Below are 21,529 nucleotides of genomic sequence, written 5' to 3'. Positions count from 1 at the left end.
TTAGCTAGTTTTTCTCTTCATTTTTTTCGGTTGAATTTTGAATTTTACAGAGTGGAAATTGAAGATAAACTATGTTTCAAAATGTAATTTTCCTTTTTTTTGTGTACAGAGGGCTTAGTGCGTCTGCCTCACAATACGAAGGTCCTGCAGTCCTGGGTTCAAATCCGGGCTCGGGATCTTTCTGTGTGGAGTTTGCATGTTCTCCCCGTGAATGCGTGGGTTCCCTCCGGGTACTCCGGCTTCCTCCCACTTCCAAAGACATGCACCTGGGGATAGGTTGATTGGCAACACTAAATTGGCCCTAGTGTGTGAATGTGAGTGTGAATGTTGTCTGTCTATCTGTGTTGGCCCTGCGATGAGGTGGCGACTTGTCCAGGGTGTACCCCGCCTTCCGCCCGATTGTAGCTGAGATAGGCGCCAGCGCCCCCCGCGACCCCAAAAAGGGAATAAGCGGTAGAAAATGGATGGATGGATCCTCTTTTAAACTGTTCAACTAAGTGTTTTTTTCATCATTTATTCTCTACTAAAAACCTTCCGTAAAGGAAAAAAAAATGTACGACGGAATGATGACAGAAATACCCATTTTTTATATATATATATATATATATTGATTTATTTATTAAAGGTAAATTGAGCGAATTGCTTATTTCTGGCAATTTATTTAAGTGTGTATCAAACTAGTAGCCCTTCGCATTAATCAGTACCCAAGAAGTAGCTCTTGGTTTCAAAAATGTTGGTGACTCCTGATATAGAAAGTACTAAAAAAAACTACAGTAGTTTCATTAAATCTGCCAGGAAGTACAGCATATGTAATCGGTGTAATTTGTTTGACTTTCATTTAGTTAGTAATCAACATAACTCAAAAAGTTCTAAAACTTTCAGGAAATGTCAGATATGGAATAACAAGTAATTCGCAATGATGATGTACAGCATTTATCTTGGAGAACACACTTTGATGGTGTCTCCTATGCCGCATAAGCTCTTCATTATTGATAAAGGTTTAAAAATAGTTTTACCGCCCTTAACTGATGTTATCGCCTTTATCGACGCCTTCTGCTTAAGTATGGTGCATATTGTCGTAGCAGTGCTCTATTCGTATTGCTTTGCCAAGTCGTGCACAACTCGGTCATGCATTTCTTTGTATAATACAATGAATATCATCCACTTCTTTAACTCAGCACTGTCCAAAGAAAATTGAGTTTTACTTTATTTGAGCCGATGGTTGGAAAAACAAAGTTATTTCTTGCTAGCTGTTCTGCTAGTGAGACATTGGATGTTTTTGGTTGGATCTTACGGGTTTCACTGTGACATTCACTAGGTCAACTAACTGAAGATCGCATAATAACATAGCATTAAACAATATCAATTAGCAGAGACAAAAACTCAACTCACAAAAACTTGTGAGTTGGGGCATTCGTAAGCCAAGTGTAGTATTAAAACTAAAGCAATGTATTTCCGTAAGAAATAATATAAATACAATTAATCAGTTACAGACACTCAAAACTACGACACAAAATTACTTTTTGAGAATAATAATTGGTAAAGACGGCAATAAGTGGAGAGGCAAGATAAAAGAGTCACACGGACACTACTTTGTACTTAGCGAAGAGTTATTTCTTGAATTTGATAGTGTTTCTCACCCTCTTCATCAAAGTACTGGCTTTTGCAACTTTTGTTGGTCTTAGCGCCAAAAAAACAAAACCGAATTTGGGTCACCAGCGTGTGGGATTCTTTGTTTGAGCACTTGATTGCATGATATGATACGAGGGCAAACAAACTAGTTTGCTACAAAAACCAGAGCAAAATTTTGGCCAAAATGTTTATCGAAAAGTGAACCATCCGAAAACCGAGGTACCACTGTATATGTCATTATTTTATGGGGATTGTCTGTTAGTTATTTAGCAACATAGCCCAAAAAGTAAAAGGCTGATTTAGATGAAACTTTCAAAAAATGTCAGAAAATAGATGGGGCTTTGCTCTCCAAGTTCTTTTCTAGTTAGTAATAGTATTCAACCTTTGTCTCTGTTTGTCCATCCAGAACTTGCAGCTCTTCATGACAAAATCACAGCCGAGTCCACGACCCCACTTGAGTGTCTGGGCAAGGCTGTAGTTGGCTCTATACCATCCAGTGTCCTCCATGATAGCCAGTGTCATTCTGGAAAATACCCTGTTCTGGGTGTGAGAGCCTGTCATGGCCTCGTTCTGATTGGGGATAGAAAAAAAAATAAAGCCCCATTTTTAAAAAGGTTAAATACTTACAATAATGAAATAACACCGAGCATCAAATGAAGTGTAGTTACTTCCAACAGTCTCTTTTCCCAGTGATTGAGTTCAGTTCCAACCCCTCCTTGGTTCTCCATTTCCATTCCCTCTAAAATGGGACAATCGAAATGTTTTCTTGCCTCCTCCTGTGACCAATAAAAAGACATTGAAAGTAGAAATTTCAGTCTTCTACAAATGACTAAGAAATACACTTTTAATAATAATTTTGCCGTACAAACAATGAAAACCTTATACTGTATTGGTCTACCGACAGTTCTCTGAATTCAAAATACAAGTTTAGGTTAGATTTAGATTTAGATTTATTGGTCCCCATGGGGAAATTTATTTTCAGTTAATAACAAGTTAACGAAGCAACAAAGGCATGAAAGCACTGGCCAATTATCGAGGGAGGGATCCTAACATGAAAGAATCAGACATGACATGCATGACATGACATTTAATCTGCTTTGAATGGTAAATAATTTGTTTTTTACTAGGATAGGATATCTGTAGGATAGGATATGATAGACTTATGGTAAATAATTAGTTTTTTAAAAGGATAGGATATGTGGAGGATGGGATAGGCGCAATAAAAAGAGGAGTTTCTTACCACAACATGTGGTGTCACAAGCAGATGTACTTGATGTCGCACTATCTTCCCACCTCTGATGTCCCATAGCCTGCTGACACTATTGATAACTGCCTCACTCCACTGGTACAGGCCCTGGCTGGTACAAAAGCACACAAAAATAAGTTAAATATTTTAATGGTTTTAGACATATTCCAAATGCCCTACGCCAGTGGGTCTCAACGTTTTTTCAGTGATGTACCCCCTGTGAACTTTTTTTTAATTCAAGTACCTAATCAGAGCAAAGCATTTTTGGTTGAAAAAAAGAGAAAAAGAAGAAAAATACAGCACTATGTCATCAGTTTCTGATTTATTAAATTGTATAACAGTGCAAAATATTGCTCATTTGTAGTGGTCTTTCTTGAACTATTTGGAAAAAAAGGTATGACATTAACTAAAAACGTGTTGAAAAAGTGAAAGGTGATTCAATTATAAACAAAGTGCCCTCTTTGTGGAGTGTAAAAGAGATTCATCTGGATTCATGAACTTAATTCTAAACATTTCTCCACAAAAAATAAATCTTTAACATCAATATTTATGGAACATGTCCACAAAAAATCTAGCTGTCAAGACTGAATATTACATTGTTGCATTTCTTTTCGCAGTTTATGAAATTACATTCATATTTTGTTGAAGTAATATTCAATAAATATATTTATAAAGGATTTTTGAAATGTTGCTATTTTTAGGATATTTAAATAAATCTTACATACCCCTTGGCATACCTTCAAGTACCCCCAGGGGTACGCATACCCCCATTTGAGAACTACTGCCGTAGGCCATTGATGATGTGTTGTTGCAACAGTAAGTAATGTAAAATTATACTTAAAATATGCAAAACCTAACTGACAAAAACTGTATCATTAGAAAAAAAAAATACAGTGCAGGTGAATAGACTTTTTTTTTTTAGACTTCCTTTTTATTGTCATTCAAATTTGAACTTTACAGCACAGATAAGAACAACATTTCGTTACATAAGCTCATGGTAGTGCAGGATATGTAATTAAATAAATATAAATAATTAATATATAAATATATATATATATATATATATATCTTGATTGGATTATCCAGAGAATAGTGCTCGATACCGTGGTAGAGCGCAATATGTAGGTGTGGGAAAGGTGTAGTAGTAGTAGAAGAAGGGCAGGTGAAGGTGTAGGTGAAGGTTTTCCCACACCTACATATATATATATATATATATATATATATATATATATATATATATATATATATATATATAACACATAAATAGATTACTGTACAAATAAATATATTGCACTTTTACACATGCGTCCACGTTTATGGATGTATGTTATATTGTATTTTTTATTCCAGCGAATGGAATAGAATAGAAAATAGAATAGAAACGTAAAGTAATAGTAATTCCAAATAACATTTACACTGTACTAAAAAAAATAATTACAGGATGTTATTAATGTGCTGTTTTACTAACATCATGTGGTTTATTCTGTACATATGTAGCATTATATACCACAAAAACTGTGAATTTGGACTCCATCCATCCATCCATTTTCTACCGCTTTTCCCTTTCTGGGTCACGGGGGGGTGCTGGAGCCTATCTCAGCTGCATTCCGACGGAGGGCGCAGTACACCGTGGACAAGTCGCCTCCTCATCAAAGGGCCAACACAGACAGACAGACAGACAACATTCACACACTAGGGCCGATTTAGTGTTGCCAATCAACCTATCACCAATGACTAATTTGAAAGACTGTATTGGTGTAATTATCCATTGTCAACATACAGTGCAACCGGAAAGTATTCACGGCACTTCACTTTTACAACATTTTGTGATGTTACAGCCTCATTCCAAAAGGGAATACATTCATTTTCGTCCTCAAAATGATACACAAATACACCTAATTATAACCATTTTTTTTTGTAAATGTTTGCAAATGTACTAAAAAAAAAAAAAAAAAAAGAAATCACATGTACATAAGTATGCCTTTGCAAAATAGTGAGATCACTTGCATCTTGTTTCAACTGATCATCCTAGATACGTTCCTACAGCTTAATTAGAGTCCACCTGTGGTAAATTTAGTTGGTCGGACATGATTTGGAAAGGCACACCCCTGTCTATATATATCCACACATTGCAGTGCATGGCAGAGCACAAACCAAGAATGAAGTTGACGTAATTGTCCGTAACCCTCTGAGACATCTGAGAAAGGGTGCAGAAAAATATCTGAGGACTTGAAGGTCTCGATGAGCACATTGGCTTCCAACATCTGTAAATGAAGAAGCTTGGAACCACCAGGACTCTTCCTTGAGCTGGGTGGCTGTCGAAACTCAGCGATCGAGGGAGAAGGGCTTTAGTCAGGGAGGTGACCAAGAACACGGTGGCCACTATATCAGAGCTACAGCATTTCTCTGTAGAGCAGTGTTTCTTAACCTGGTTTCGATCGAACCCGTGGTTTCAGTGAGTCGGCCTCAGGGGTTCGGCAGAGCTTCCGCCACGGAAGTATAGACACATCGGAATAAACGTGTAAATAAAATCTTCTCCCTGTCAGCGTATTAGGGATACCCCCAAACGATGTTCCCTCTAATTTTCCATCTGATTTGCCGTTTTTTAAATTGATTGAAACTTTTACTAGTAGAATGCAAAGGAAGATAATACATTATATGAAACAGTACAGTTTACACAGTACAGTACATAATCTGTACAATTCAGCACTAAATGGTAACATCCGAATAGGTTTTTCAACTTGTTTAAGTCGGGGTCCACGTTAATCAATTCGTGGTAATGTGTGTAAGGTAATTTGTTGTGGAATCATGCACTGTGTTGGTTTTGTTCTGTGAGCAAGGTGATGTTCATGCACGGTTCATTTTGTGAACCAATTTAAAAATATAAGTTTTTCTTGAATTTGAAAAAAAACAACATTTTATTTTTCACTAAAGAAGGGTTCGGTGAATCCGCATATGAAACTGGTGGGGTTCAGTACCTCGAACAAGGTTAAGAACCACTGCTGTAGAGCAAGGAGAACCTCCCGGAGACACAACCATCTCTGCAGCTATCCACCAACAAATCCTGAATGATAGAGTGGCCAGACGGAAGTGATTTCTTAGTAAAAAGTTGCCAACATGCACCTGAAAGACTCAGATCATGAGAAACAAAATTCTCTGGTCTGATTAGAAAAATATTAAACCCTTTGGCATGAATGCAAAGCATCATGTTTGGAGGAAACCAGGCACCGGTCATCACCAGGCCAATACCATCCCTACAGTTAAACATGGCGGTGGTTGCATTATTCTGTGGCAGCGGCAGGAACTGAGAGTCAAGTCCGGATAGAGGGAAATATGAATGCACTGCAATGTAGAGAGACATCCTGGACGAAAACCAACACTTCCCATCCAACCTGATGGAGCTTTTTAAGAAATTTGCAAAATAAAATAAAATAAAATAAAAAACTTCTCACATTGTCATTACGGGGTATTGTGAGTAAACCTTTGAGGACAAACATTAATTTATTCGATTTTGGAATAAAGCAGTGACATAAAAATGTGAGAGAGTTAAGAGCTGTGAATACTTTCCAGACGTACTGTATCACGTTTTTAATGGGGAAATACGTTAATGTGTCTTGTATTTACTGTATATTATATTAGCGTTTAAGCTAGCTAACAAATAACGCAATAAAGTCTGCCTGAGGATCTGAGGTGGGTCGCGAATGGTAATTTTTTCAAAGTAAACTTAAAACATCTTTTAAGCCTTGGTTTTTCTTGAAAACACTTTATTGTATTCCTTTTAATGTTTTTAATTGTTGTACTTTATTGGCTGATTGTGTTTTGTGAGAGTCTATGGTCAAGACTATTTCAGTTGCTAAATGTGAACTGTATGTACAACTTTGTGATGCATCTTGTACAGTACGTATGAAAAGTGCTGTACGGATAAAGTTTGATTAATTGATCAGAAAATCCAGTTTAGCTGTTGATGGGAGAAAATACATTTTCTTCTATTTTCACCTCCTGTAGGTGCAGCGAGAACTTTATTTCATATACTTTATATGTATGCCTTCATCTTCTGGCTCTCAAAAAAAGGAAGACGTTTCCTCCTCCCATTCCCTAATATCTTCTCTTTTTGCTCCTTGACTCATCTTGTCTTAACTTTTTAAAAGGCTCTCTTTTGCATTGTTCGCCAAATCTAAAATATGGAATTGGTACACTGGATTCTAAATGAAATTGACATAATCTTCTCGACGAGAAAATCAGGTCAGGGGGAACTTGCCTGTCCAGACGGAAAGTTTGAAGCTGAATATAGGATGTACTCCGAGGAGAAGTGGAGTGTCTTGTGTCTGGCGATTCAGCCCAGAGTCATGGATGAGTTGAACAGAATTGTAGGCACTCAAACATTGACGATTTTTGAATTAAATTGCAAATTGGATAACATTTTGGAGAAGCTTACCGCTCTGCAATGCGAAATTATGAGTAATTTGAGTGCCAGAACTGACAACTCAAGCAGATAAACCATATGAATGTGTTTTGTAATCCTAACCAAATCAATCCTTATTTACAATTTGGCTCACTCTGCAATGGCCTTGGTAAGGCAATGCTACAAAAACCCAAGTGAAACCATTGCAGCAAAGGACGCCCTAAAAATCCCTTCCCCCTTGGGATGTTTAGACTTTTCCATGACGCTAAGTGGCGCGACTTCCAGGCCTACGGACAAACACGTAACCATGGACTACTACTACATAGCGATGCACTCATACACTCCAATCCCATCCCTCGCCTTTGCCGCTTCCACCCCACCTTGGTATGATGTCTTACGAAGCAGAGCCCTGATGGCTGCAGCTTCGGGCCGGATGCCCTCTCTTGCCCCCTTTTGAAAGTCTTGAGTTTTTGTGCGCCGCAACATCTGTTCATTTGTGCTTATTGTGACTAGAGGTTTTTTTCCTCCTCTTAATCAGAGCTATTTAGGATGCAGGATTTATCGTTACGTTGTCCAAATTCCTTATATTGGCCTTACAATTAATTATATGTCCGAACTTTACCGTGCAACACTCGTTTTATATCTGACCTATTTTAAATGCAGGATTTATCGTTATGATGTCAACATTCCCAATATACAGTATACCTGATATGTCCATTATTTACCATGCACCAATAATCCATCCATTTTCTACCGCTTATTCCCTTTTTGGGGTCGCGGGGGGCGCTGGCGCCTATCTCAGCTACAATCGGGCGGAAGGCGGGGTACACCCTGGACAAGTCGCCATCTCATCGCAGGGCCAATGCACCAATAATAATTTATCCATTTAAAAAAAAGCATATATTTTCTACTTGAATTGGGAAAGATATTTACTTCCAATTAAAGTTGAAAACAAACTAAAATCACCTCTCATTAAAGGCAGGCAGGCCACTGGCAAAGCGAGGAGTCAAAGGTTTGCCGTCATCATTACGGTAGAAAGCAAACAGACCTGCAGAAAAACCCTGATGGAGAGATCGGTCATTAAAAGGCGACATCTGCAAAATTCTAGTGCTGCTCAAAATAAGTGCTTCCATTAATCCTGAACATAATTGTGTATTGCCGAATAATTCTATTTTGCAATTTGACAAGTCAGCGTACAAAGACAAAGAACACAGACATAGAAAAATGGTAAATGAAAGTTTCAAAGATTTGGTGAGTTGTTGTATTAATTGTACAAATACACTACCGAATTTTCCGGACAATATATCGCAGCGGTATATAAGCTGAGCACACTTAATTTTAGGGGAGACTGTAAAATTAGTTATTTACGCAGATATATTTTTTGTAAATGTTTATTTACATACCTTAATTGTTTACAAAGTGTAACACAGCAATAAACGGCTGATCAAACAAAATCGAAGTCCTCATCATAGACCTAAATGAAACAAACTTAATTTCTCTATTGTGATGTCTTAGTGAAACAATACAAACAGAATGTCATATTAAGTTAACAATACTATCAGAGACACTTGTGAACGTGTTAGCATAGTAGCGAATGCTAAAGATGCTAGCTTCATTACTTTGCGATAGTACGTACAAATATGCATGAAAACACTCCTACAGACATAACACATTAGGTTTAGTAAGTATGAACAGTTTAAATTATATTTTAAAACGTAGAATTGTTGCTCGGAGTTGATGAAGTGAGCAAATCGTCCAAAAGATGGCGCCATAGCATATCCCATAACACACCTTATCAGTGTGTTTGCTTGTTTTTGTTTTTTTTTAATTATTGCATTACGGCCGCCATAAAGGAAAAATCAGTAAATTAGCTGTACATTTAAAAAAACGCAGGGTTTGAAATTTAAGAAAAAGGAGCGGCTATTAGTCCGGAGTTTACGGTACTCACTATAACCTTTACATCCATCCATCCATCCATCATCTTCCGCTTATCAGAGGTCGGGTCGCGGGGGCAGCAGCCTAAGCAGGGAAGTCCAGACTTCCCTCTCACCAGCCACTTCGTCTAGCTCTTCCCGGGGGATCCCGAGGCGTTCCCAGGCCAACCGGGAGACATAGTCTTCCCAACGTGTCCTGGGTCTTCCCCGTGGTCTCCTACCGGCTGGACGTGCCGTAAACACCTCCCTAGGGAGGCGTTCGGGTGGCATCCTGACCAGATGCCCGATCCACCTCATCTGGCTCCTCTCGATGTGGAGGAGCAGCAGCTTTACTTTGAGTTCCTCCCGGATGGCAGAGCTTCTCACCCTATCTCTAAGGGAGAGCCCCGCCACCCGGCGGAGGAAACTCATTTCGGCCGCTTGTACCCGTGATCTTATCCTTTCGGTCATGACCCAAAAAGCTCATGACCATTGGTGAGGATGGGAACGTACATCGATCAGTAAATTGAGAGCTTTGCCTTACGGCTTAGCTCCTTCTTCCCCACAACGGATCGATACAACGTTCGCATTACTGAAGACGCCGCACCGATCCGCCTGTCGATCTCACGATCCATACTTCCCCCACTCGTGAACAAGACTCCTAGGTACTTGAACTCCTCCACTTTTTGCGATGACTTCAGAACGTGACGTCTCCGAGGTAATACAGCCGCCATTTTCATTTTCAACACATTGCAAACATTAGGTCTCTAATCTGTTATTTTTCTTTTTTTCGACTATTTTTTGGAACTTTAGAGACATCATGCCTCGTCGGTGTGTTGTCGGAGGGTGTAACAACACTAACAGGGAGGGATTCAAGTTGCACCACTGGCCCGAAGATGCGAAAGTGTCTGCCGCCAGACCCCCATTGAATGTGCCAAAGTGTCTCCACATTTTACCGGCGATGACAGACATGGCACAGAGATGAATGGATAACCTGCAGATGCATTTGCAACGATAAAGTCAACGAAATCACAAAGGTGAGTTTTGTTGACGTTGACTGCATGCTAATCGATGCTAACATGCTACGCTAATCGATGCTAACATGCTATTTACCGACGGTGCTAAAGCAGACATGGCACAGAGATGTATGGATAACCTGCAGATGCATTTGCAACTATATTACGTTTCCTTCCACCCACATTTAATGCGAAAAAAACACTTACCAATCGAAGGATTTAAGTTGCTCCAGTGTCACGAGATGCGAAAGTCCTGACCGTTTGGTCTGCACATTTTACCGGCGATGCTAACGCAGCTATTCGGCCATGCTATGGCTATGAATAGCGTCAACAGCTATTCGCTCAGTAGCTTCAGTTTCTTCTTCAATACTTTCATACTCTAACCATCCGTTTCAATACATGCGTAATCTGTTGAATTGCTTAAACCGCTGAAATCCGAGTCTGAATCCGAGCTAATGTCGCTATATCTTGCTGTGCTATTCGCCATTGTTTGTTTACATTGGCAGCACTGTATGACGTCACAGGGAAATGGATAGTCGCATTGCAAATAGCGAAAATCAAGCACTTTAAAGCTTTTTTTAGGGATATTCCGGGACCGGTAACTTCAAAAAATACAACAAGCCACTGGGAACTAATTTGTATTGTTTTTAACCCTTTTGAAATTGTGATAATGTTCCCTTTTAACAAGGAGCTAAAAGACTTTGACAGCAGAAAGAAGGATGATGTACTGACCAGAGCATGAATAATCTCATGTTTGACGGTGGAGAGCATTCCTTCAAACTCCTGCGACTGTGAGGTGATCATGGTGGGACACAAGTTGGCATAACCTGCAACAGGTCTGACGAAAAAGAAACCATGATAAATGGTCCGTACTTTTCCTTTCTTACTCCACCCGTCATGTACGTCTTAACATTTCCACTAACGTTACTTGTGCTACGGTCGTGAATGTGTGTACTGTGGCTCAACGCTAGCCTCCTACCTGTCCAACTCCGACTCCAGTTGGCAGTAAGCTGCGTAGGCCACAATGTTTTCCTGTCCACAACGCTCAGTGATGACACTGCTCACGTAGAGTACAAAGTCAAACCCTTCCACACCTGGGCCATCTGGGGGGCCTGTGGGACCACAGGACTTCCCTGACTCACGGCACATCTTGCATTGCTAAAAGTGTAACACACAAGACAAGAAAGAGGTAAAGTGTAGTTTTGTTTTTTAACATAATTATCTTGCCATTGTCAATTTGACAGTGTAGTGGTACAGCCGCCCCTCATCACAAAGAGCTTCAAACATTGCGGGGCTACACTACACCCCAGATTTTTTTTTCACTTTTTTAGAAGCATATTCTGTATATTTTTGGCCTTGTCAGCTAATCACTGTGATTGAACTGAAATGAATCAAGATCAACGATCACAAGCATATAATCCCCCAGCCCAACGCAAGGCTTCTGTTGAACGAATGTCAGCGCCAAGTTCTGCATTGATGGCACAGAGGTGTAGAGTGGCATAGAATGTTCAAGACCTTCACAAAAAATAGCCAGTTGATTTTCAGAATAAACACTCCATGTTTAATAATATGTTACTTATATATACCCATGGAAAAAGCACCAAAATCAGGAAGAAAAATCTAATCTAAGTAAGTCCAACAACCTTCTTCTCCAGTTGGATTTTCTGCCTGATTGTTTAATTTATCGCACATACCAATTGTCATACATGATTTCATGTCATTTTATGAGGATTTGTCAGTGTTATCACTCCTACTGTCTGGAGGGGAGCAGCTGTGCCGCGTTGCGCACACAGCCTGTGTGTTGGGGACTGGTAGCAGGCAGAAACTTGCATCACAACGCATTGCAAATTCCAGTATGGCGACTTCTCCCACATCAGTGCAAAAAGAAATTCAACCAATAATACTTAATTAGTGTAACTTTTGTTTTTCGCTTGCAATCACATTTTCTCATATAATCAGTAAAGTTACGTTTGATTTAGGTTTGACCAGTGAAATATCTTATTATATTCCTTAAGAATAATAAAATGGAAATAAAATGTGTTTTATTACAAGAGTCATGCCACAGTGGAACAACCACAGACAGATGTTTAATATAAATACATTGCATTATTGTTTTGTCTTCCCACCCTCTCCCATCTACTCATCAGAAAGAAAAACACTTAGTCTTTTTCCTTTAATGTATTTATTCTCCTATTTAGATTTACCTTGAGTGTATTTTGTCTTGTATTTATACAGTATGACTGTCAGTATATTTTTTTAAAGGCCTACTGAAATGAGATTTTCTTATTTAAACGGGGATAGCAGGTCCATTCTATGTGTCATACTTGATCATTTCGCGATATTGCCATATTTTGGCTGAAAGGATTTAGTAGAGAACATCCACGATAAAGTTCGCAACTTGTGGTCACTAATAAAAAAGCCTTGCCTGTACCGGAAGTAGCAGACGATGTGCGCGTGACGTCACGGGTTGTGGAGCTCCTCACATCCTCACCTTGTTTACAATCATGGCCACCAGCAGCGAAAGCGATTTGGACCAAGAAAACGACGATCTCCCCATTAGTTTGAGCGAGGATGAAAGTTTGTGGATGAGGAAAGTGACAGTGAAGGACTAGAAAAAAATAAAAAAACTAGACGGCAGAGCGAGTCAGATGTTATTAGACAAATTTACTAGAATAATTCTGGAAAATCCCTTATCTGCTTATTCTGTTACTAGTGTTTTAGTGAGACTATATGGTCGTACCTGTACAACCTGAATGTCGGAGGGGTGTGGCCACGGGTGTGGTGACCGCCAGTGTCTCCGAGGGAAGCCACGTTTCTCGACGAGGCGATAGCAGCCGTTGGGGCCGGGCTGAGATTTTTTTTCCCCCCCCTCCTCCACGGTGGAGGCATCCGACGTTCGGGGGCGGCCGGTGGGAGGAGGCAAGAGAGTCGCAGCTGCCTCTTTGACAGGTGCAGGAGGAACGACACAAGCACTCCGCTCATGTCTACGGTAAGAGCCGACTTATTACCACCATTTTCTCACTGAAACCTGCCGTTTGACATGTGGTAGGGAACCATGTTTGTTTGACCGCTCTGTACCGTAGTAAAGCTTCACCGTCATCTTTCGGGAATGTAAACAAGGAAAAAAGGAAACACCGGCTGTGTTTGTGTTGCTAAAGGCGGCCGCAATACTTCCCACCTACAGCTTTCTTCTTTGACGTCCCCATTATTAATTGAACAAATTGCAAAAGATTCAGCAACACAGATGTCCATATTACTTTGGAATTATGCGATGAAAGGAGACGACTTATAGCTGTGAACAGTGCTGGACCAAAATATCCTCTTCAATGCGTGACGTCACGCGCACGCGTCAACATACCGCGACATTTTAGCATGATACTTCTGCGCGAAATTTAAAATTGCAATTTAGTAAACTAAACCGGCCATATTGGCATGTGTTGCAATGTTAAAATTTCATCATTGATATATAAACTATCAGACTGCGTGGTCGGTAGTAGTGGATTTCAGTAGGCCTTTAATACAGTATGTCAATGAAAATATTTCTGACCTGTAAGTGGTGTTGGGGTATCAAAACTGGACCACAACGTGTGACATCTGCACAGGCATTCTGACAGTAGCGATGTGGGTCATCCCTCCTCTTCAAATACTGGTTGGTTGCACATTGTCTGTCGTGATATAAACACAACTGATGAACATTCAATTTCACATTCAAATTAAATTAATATTTAAACTATAGGACACATTTCCAATTCCTTACAGGGACGGCGTGGTTCAGTGGAAGAGTGGCCGTGCGCAACCCGAGGGTCCCTGGTTCAATCCCCACCTAGTACCAACGTCGTCACGTCTGTTGTGTCCTGAGCAAGACACTTCACCATTGCTCCTGATGGGTGCTGGTTAGCGCCTTGCATGGCAGCTCCCTCCATCAGTGTGTGAATGTGTGTGTGAATGGGTAAATGTGGAAGTAGTGTCAAAGCGCTTTGAGTACCTTGAAGGTAGAAAAGCGCTATACAAGTACAACCCATTTATTATTTATTACAAGTCAGTACAGTATTTGCTGTTGTGAAAAGAGTTATACGTGTATTATTCTATCATTGAGTTGGGCAAAAAAATAATAAAGACATTGAGTTTTGGAGTTTTTTGTAAAACAATATGGAACGACAGCATGATGAAATGAAGTGAATTATATTTATATAGCGCTTTTTCTCTAGTGACTCAAAGCACTTTACAAAGTGAAACCCAATATCTAATTGTTTTACATTTTAAACCAGTGTGGGTGGCACTGGGAGAAGGTTGGTAAAGTGTCTTGCCCAAGGACACAACGGCAGTGACTAGGATGGCGGAAGCGGGGTTCAAACCTGCAACCCTCAAGTTGCTGGCACGGCCGCTCTACCAACCGAGCTATACCGCCCCAATATATCTAAAAGTTATTGAAACTTCCTTAATACTGAAATTATAAGTGAAGTGAAGTGAATTATATTTATATAGTGCTTTTCTCTAGTGACTCAAAGCACTTTACATAGTGAAACCCAATATCTAAGTTACATTTAAACCAGTGTGGGTGGCACTGGGAGAAGGTGGGTAAAGTGTCTTGCCCAAGGACACAACGGCAATGACTAGGATGGCGGAAGCCGGAATCGAACCTGCAACCCTCAAGTTGCTGGCACGGCCGCTCTACCAACCGAGCTATGTCGCCCCATATAAAAGTAAATTAGGTTTGCAAATGAAAGTTTTTTTATGTTTTATCTGAAATAAAAAAGCCAAAGGGCCCTTTTTTTTGATACATTGTTTTTTAAGATCATTTTTATTAAAGATGTCCGATAATGGCTTTTTTGCCGATATCCGATATTCCGATATTGTCCAACTCTTAATTACCGATTCCGATATCAACCGATACCGATATACACAGTCGTGGAATAAACACATTATAATGCCTAATTTTGTTGAAATGCCCCGTTGGATGCATTGAACAATGTAACTTTACCATCCATCCATCCATCCATCATCTTCCGCTTATCCGAGGTCGGGTCGCGGGGGCAACAGCCTAAGCAGGGAAACCCAGACTTCCCTCTCCCCAGCCACTTCGTCTAGCTCTTCCCGGGGGATCCCGAGGCGTTCACAGGCCAGCCGGGAGACATAGTCTTCCCAACGTGTCCTGGGTCTTCCCCGTGGCCTCCTACCGGTTGGACGTGCCCTAAACACCTCCCTAGGGAGGCGTTCGGGTGGCATCCTGACTAGATGCCCGAACCACCTCATCTGGCTCCTCTCGATGTGAAGGAGCAGCGGCTTTACTTTGAGTTCCTCCCGGATGGCAGAGCTTCTCACCCTATCTCTAAGGGAGAGCCCCGCCACACGGCGGAGGAAACTCATTTCGGCCGCTTGTACCCGTGATTTTATCCTTTCGGTCATGACCCAAAGCTCATGACCATAGGTGAGGATGGGAACGTAGATCGACCGGTAAATTGAGAGCTTTACCTTCCGGCTGAGCTCCTTCTTCATCCCAACGGACCGGTACAACGTCCGCATTACTGAAGACGCCGCACCGATCCGCCTGTCGATCTCACGATCCACTCTTCCCTCACTCGTGAACAAGACTCGTAGGTACTTGAACTCCTCCACTTGGGGCAGGGTCTCCTCCCCAACCCGGAGATGGCACTCCACCCTTTTCCGGGCGAGAACCATGGACTCGGACTTGGAGGTGCTGATTCTCATTCCGGTCGCTTCACACTCGGCTGCGAAACGATCCCGCGAGACCTGAAGATCCCGGTCAGATGAAGCCATCAGGACCACATCATCTGCAAAAAGCAGAGACCTAATCCTGCGGTTACCAAACCGGAACACCTCAACGCCTAGACTGCGCCTAGAAATTCTGTCCATAAAAGTTATGAACAGAATCGGTGACAAAGGACAGCCTTGGCGGAGTCCAACCCTCACTGGAAATGTGTTCGACTTACTGCCGGCAATGCGGACCAAGCTCTGGCACTGATCGTACAGGGAACGGACCGCCACAATAAGACAGTCCGATACCCCATACTCTCTGAGCACTCCCCACAGGACTTCCCGAGGGACACGGTCGAATGCCTTCTCCAAGTCCACAAAGCACATGTAGACTGGTTGGGCAAACTCCCATGCACCCTCAAGAACCCTGCCGAGAGTGTAGAGCTGGTCCACAGTTCCACGACCAGGACGAAAACCACACTGTTCCTCCTGAATCCGAGGTTCGACTATCCGACGTAGCCTCCTCTCCAGTACACCTGAATAAACCTTACCGGGAAGGCTGAGGAGTGTGATCCCACTATAGTTGGAACACACCCTCCGGTCCCCCTTCTTAAAGAGAGGAACCACCACCCCGGTCTGCCAATCCAGAGGTACCGCCCCCGATGTCCACGCGATGCTGCAAAGTCTTGTCAACCAAGACAGCCCCACAGCATCCAGAGCCTTAAGGAACTCCGGGCGGATCTCGTCCACCCCTGGGGCCTTGCCACCGAGGAGCTTTTTAACTACCTCAGCGACCTCAGCCCCAGAAATAGGAGAGACCACCACAGATTCCCCAGGCACTGCTTCCTCATAGGAAGACGTGTTGGTGGGATTGAGGAGGTCTTCGAAGTATTCCTTCCACCTATCCACAACATCCGCAGTCGAGGTCAGCAGAACACCATCCGCACCATACACGGTGTTGATAGTGCACTGCTTCCCCTTCCTGAGGCGGCGGACGGTGGTCCAGAATCGTTTCGAAGCCGTCCGGAAGTCGTTTTCCATGGCTTCCCCGAACTCTTCCCATGTCCGAGTTTTTGCCTCCGCGACCGCTAAAGCTGCACACCGCTTGGCCTGTCGGTACCTGTCCACTGCCTCCGGAGTCCTATGAGCCAAAAGGACCCGATAGGACTCCTTCTTCAGCTTGACGGCATCCCTCACCGCTGGTGTCCACCAAGGGGTTTTAGGATTGCCGCCCCGACAGGCACCAACTACCTTGCGGCCACAGCTCCGATCTGCCGCCTCGACAATAGAGGTGCGGAACATGGTCCACTCGGACTCAATGTCCAGCACCTCCCTCGTGACATGTTCAAAGTTCTTCCGGAGGTGGGAATTGAAACTTTGTCTGACAGGAGACTCTGCCAGACGTTCCCAGCAGACCCTCACAATGCGTTTGGGCCTCCCAGGTCTGTCCGGCATCCTCCCCCACCATCGCAGCCAACTCACCACCAGGTGGTGATCGGTAGAAAGCTGTAACTTTACCATGGATTGATTAACGTGGACCCCGACTTAAACAAGCTGAAAAACTTATTCGGGTGTCACCATTTAGTGGTCAATTGTACAGAATATGTACTGTACTGTGCAATCTACTAATACAAAGTTCAATCAAACAATCAAAAACAAAGTTTTCCAAAATAAGAGAACAACTTCAACTCCAGTTATGGGAAAAAGTGCCAACATGGCACTGCCATATTTATTATTGAAGTCACAAAGTGCATTATTTTTTTTAACAAGCCTCAAAACAGCATCTTGGAATATGGGACATGCTCTCCCTGAGATAATCCTAATACGCACTATAACTATGGGAAATACTATACTTTGACTTTTGACAAAGTGCATAATTTTTTTTTTTTAATGCCTAAAACAACATCTGCAAAAAGAGCTACAAAAAGCCTTCTGCGATAAATATCATCATTAACTTTTTCCACAGGCTAATACATTTTCTTGGATGCTAGTTCATTAATGTCGAGGCTCAGGTTTTGAGCTGAGGCAACCTAAGGTGGGCGGGGTTTGGTGGTAGCAGGGGGTTTGTATTGTAGCATCCCTGAAGAGTTAGTGCTGCAAGGGGTTCTCGGTATTTGTTCTGTTGTGTTACGGTGCGGATGTTCTCCCGAAATGTGTTTGTCATTCTTGTTTGGTGTGGGTTTACAGTGTGGCATATATTGGTAACAGTGTTAAAGTTGTTTATACGGCCTCCCTCAGTGTGACCTGTATGGCTGTTCAGCAAGTATGCCTTGCATTCGCTTGTGTTATGTAAAAACCGCATATATTATGTGACTGGGCGGGAATGCTGTATAGAGTAAAAACGGTCGTGGATACAGGTGGTAGAGGACGCTAAAGGCAGTGCCTTTAAGGCATGCCTCCAATATTGTCCGGGTGTAAATCGGGAGAATGGTTACCCCGGGAGATTTTCGGAAGGGGCCCTGAAATTTGGGAGTCTCCCGGGAAAATCGGGAGGTTGAAACAACCTTTGTTTCTCAACAATGGTTGCTTTTAAAGAGTTCTATATATAAAGATGGTATTGTACAGTATTGGGTAGGTTACTATGTGTATAATAAGGTTCACATACCATTATGAGACAGAACAAATCCTATTCTCATGAAGAATGGTCCTCCATGAATCACCAGCTTAACGTGGTGGAGGAGTTTGAGTACCCAAATGATCCAAGGAGCTATGTTGTCGAGGGCTACATGACCCTGGTAGGGTTTCACAAGGCAAACTGGTCCAAGGTGATGGGTCAGACTAGGAGCGATTCAGAAGACTCTTATGAAGAAAGGAAAATTGAGGAACCTCACCTCGTCCGGTCGAGGCGACACAGGGGCCCCACTCTGGAGCCAGGCCAAGAGCAGGGGCTTGTCAGCGAGCTCTTGGAGGCCGGGACTTCCTTCACGGAGACCGTGGAGGAAGTCTCTTTCAAGCCCACAGCCTAAAAGAGAGACGTGGAACCGACCCCCGCATTGCAGGTAATAAGTCAGACATGTTCTCAGTAGACGTTGCACTCCGCCAGGGCTGACCTTTGTCACCGGTCCTGTTCATTATCTTTATGGACGGATTTTTTAGGCACAGCCAGGGTTGGAGGGTTTCCAGTTTGGTGGCCAGAGGATTGCATCCCTGCTTTTTGCAGATGATGTGGTCCTGTTGGCTTCATCGGACTGGGACCTTCAGCGTTCACTGGGGCGGTTTGCAGCAGAGTATTAAGCTGCTGGGATGAGGATCACCACCTCCAAATCTGAGGCCATGGTTCTCAGTCGGAAAGGGGTGGACTGCAACCCTCGGGTCGGGAGAGAAGTTCTGCCTCAAGTGAAGGAGTTCAAGTATCTTAGTCTTGTTCACAAGTGAGTGAAAAATAGAACGCAAGATTGACAGACAGATTGGTGCGGCATCTGCAGTGATGCGGTCACTACATCGGTCTGTTGTGGTGAAGAAGTTCAGTGATTTACAGGTCATTCTACGTTCCTACCCTCACCTATGGTCATGAACTTTGGACAATGACCGAAAAGACAAGGTTGTGAACACAAGCGGCAGAAATTAGTTTCCTCCACAGGATGTCTGGGATCACCCTCAGAAATAGGGTGAGCAGCTCAGTCATCTGAGACAGACTCAGAGTAGAGCCGCTGCTTCTTCACGTCAAGAAGAGCCAGCTGAGGTGGCTCCCTGGTGAGGTGTTTCGGGCATGTCCAGCCGGGAAGAGACCTCGGGGCAGACCTAGGACACGTTGGAGGAACTATGTCTCACAGCTGGCCAGGGAACGCCTCGGTATCCCCCCTAGAGGAGGTGGCCAGGGACAGGGAAATCTGGGCATCTCTGCTTAGATTGCTGCCCCCGCGACCCGGACTCAGATAAAAAGCAGAAAAATGGATGGATGGATAGATGAACAATGGTTGACGGAGTTTTGTTTAGCAAATGTAAAACAGCGTGTTTGTCTGATCTACAGTGGGTCAGTGAGTAAAGTATGTGATGTGGCGCATCCTATCACAGCATTTATGTTTTCATTTCATAATGTCAGATACACCAGAAATAAATATACAGTGATATAAAAGGTGCAGATTTACACATTTTTTTCTTTCTTTTTAAGTTTCAATGCAAAATATGACAAAATACCGTATTTTCCAGACTATAAACCTTGTTTCCAATGCTTCCAAGCTTTTTCTTCATTGCCATAATGTTTGCAATTCAACTTATCGTATCATACTACACCGACAGAGACACTAAAAAGGTGTGTTATTGTTTGTGCTATGGCGCCATCTTTTGGAAGCATTTGCTAACTGTCGGTGGTGGGGGTTGAAAATATACTTCCTGTTTTGTGCTTTAACTGGAAATATAACCATTCATTCAAACGTCTGCTTGAAAATATTCCTAATTCATCCCTCCAAGCAACGGTTGTAAGTTTTACAATATAACTAAAACAATTCATATTTACAAAACCTTCCAATGTGTGATAGCGCTGCTCTACTTTTTGTTTTGGGCTTAGGTGGTGAGAGGTTTCCTGTGGTGGCTGGGATGAATACCTGCTGAGCAAAATAGGCCCAACTCTGCGTCTCACGAATAAGGCTTTCTGGAGGTAGTCAATTGCCTGCGGAAACAGGTTATCCTGAGAAGACAGACAATGGAAGTATTTATTACATTTCCAAATGGAATTATATCATTAACCTTATTCACATCAGCTAATATTAGGTGTGTAACGGTAAGGCTTCCTCACCGTTTAGTATGCACCTTGGTATTAGGGTGACGATCCGGTTACTTTTTTGTGCAGTAATGGTACAAAATACACTAGAACTACTTACCATAGCTAATAAACAAAATTCTTGGATAAAACAGATATGTGGTTAACTCATCTTAAGGAAGGGAAAAGAAAGAAAGAAAACTAACACAATTACTCGATTAAAGAGCATTTTAAGGAGGATGATGCAAGTGAGTGATATTGTAGTTCTAAGTTTACCTGAGCTGAAGCGTACTCAAACATTTCCAGAAAACCTCTTACCTTTACAAGTCTTCTCTTGTCTGCTGGGAGCCTGTGAAGAAATACCATTATTGGAATGGTTTAAACTGATGTTTGTTAACAACAAAAAGCCATCACTAGTGGAAGGATAACATTTGTAATTGATTTGAACAAAAACATTGGTCTTATTTGACAAATGAAAATGATAGCACTGGTTTTAGACTGCAGTATTGTTCAATTAGGGACACTTATTACACGTGTATAGCATGTGTGCTATTGTGTGCTTGGCTGTTGTGTAGCTGCTCGCTCCTAGTAGTCTATAGTTTATAGCAGCGGTGTCAAAGGTTTTATCCGGCCCACGAGATGAGTTTGCTAAGTATAAAAATGAGCTGGAATTTTTGAATGAAAGAAACTGCTGTTCTAAAGGTGTCCACTGGATGTCGCAGCAGCAATTCTTTGTATACCCTGCCACTAAAGCGTGAATGACTTCAGAGGGGGCGGAGCTCTGTGTTATCACTTCCTTGTTTGAACGCATACTTTATGTGGGTTGTTGAGTTCATGCCTTTATTGTCAACAATGTTGTTGGTAGTGTTACCTGATATTTCTACCCACATAAATGCTTTTGATAAT

General features: G+C 42.1%; 1 protein-coding gene across 3 annotated transcripts in view; it reads right to left on the bottom strand.

The window, feature by feature from the left end:
* Positions 1–21,529, bottom strand: part of lmln (leishmanolysin-like (metallopeptidase M8 family)) — a 37,947-nt gene that overhangs the window by 13,349 nt on the left and 3,069 nt on the right. For 2 of the 3 annotated variants that reach the window (XM_061918578.1, XM_061918580.1), the window contains exons 3-11: positions 20,942–20,972; positions 20,469–20,551; positions 13,757–13,874; positions 11,189–11,367; positions 10,942–11,047; positions 8,247–8,341; positions 2,873–2,990; positions 2,301–2,408; positions 2,015–2,202 (exon numbers count right to left, since the gene is read on the bottom strand). In XM_061918578.1, coding sequence (XP_061774562.1) covers positions 2,015–2,202; positions 2,301–2,408; positions 2,873–2,990; positions 8,247–8,341; positions 10,942–11,047; positions 11,189–11,367; positions 13,757–13,874; positions 20,469–20,551; positions 20,942–20,972 — 1,026 coding nt within the window. The remainder of the gene's footprint in view (positions 1–2,014; positions 2,203–2,300; positions 2,409–2,872; positions 2,991–8,246; positions 8,342–10,941; positions 11,048–11,188; positions 11,368–13,756; positions 13,875–20,468; positions 20,552–20,941; positions 20,973–21,529) is intronic. The other variant, XM_061918579.1, reaches the window with a different exon arrangement.

This window comes from Nerophis ophidion, linkage group LG13 (assembly GCF_033978795.1).
Source record: "Nerophis ophidion isolate RoL-2023_Sa linkage group LG13, RoL_Noph_v1.0, whole genome shotgun sequence".
In the NCBI taxonomy this organism is placed as follows: Eukaryota; Metazoa; Chordata; class Actinopteri; order Syngnathiformes; family Syngnathidae; genus Nerophis; species Nerophis ophidion.
Note: the sequence above shows the minus strand (reverse complement) of the source record. Positions and strands in the feature narration are given on the sequence as shown.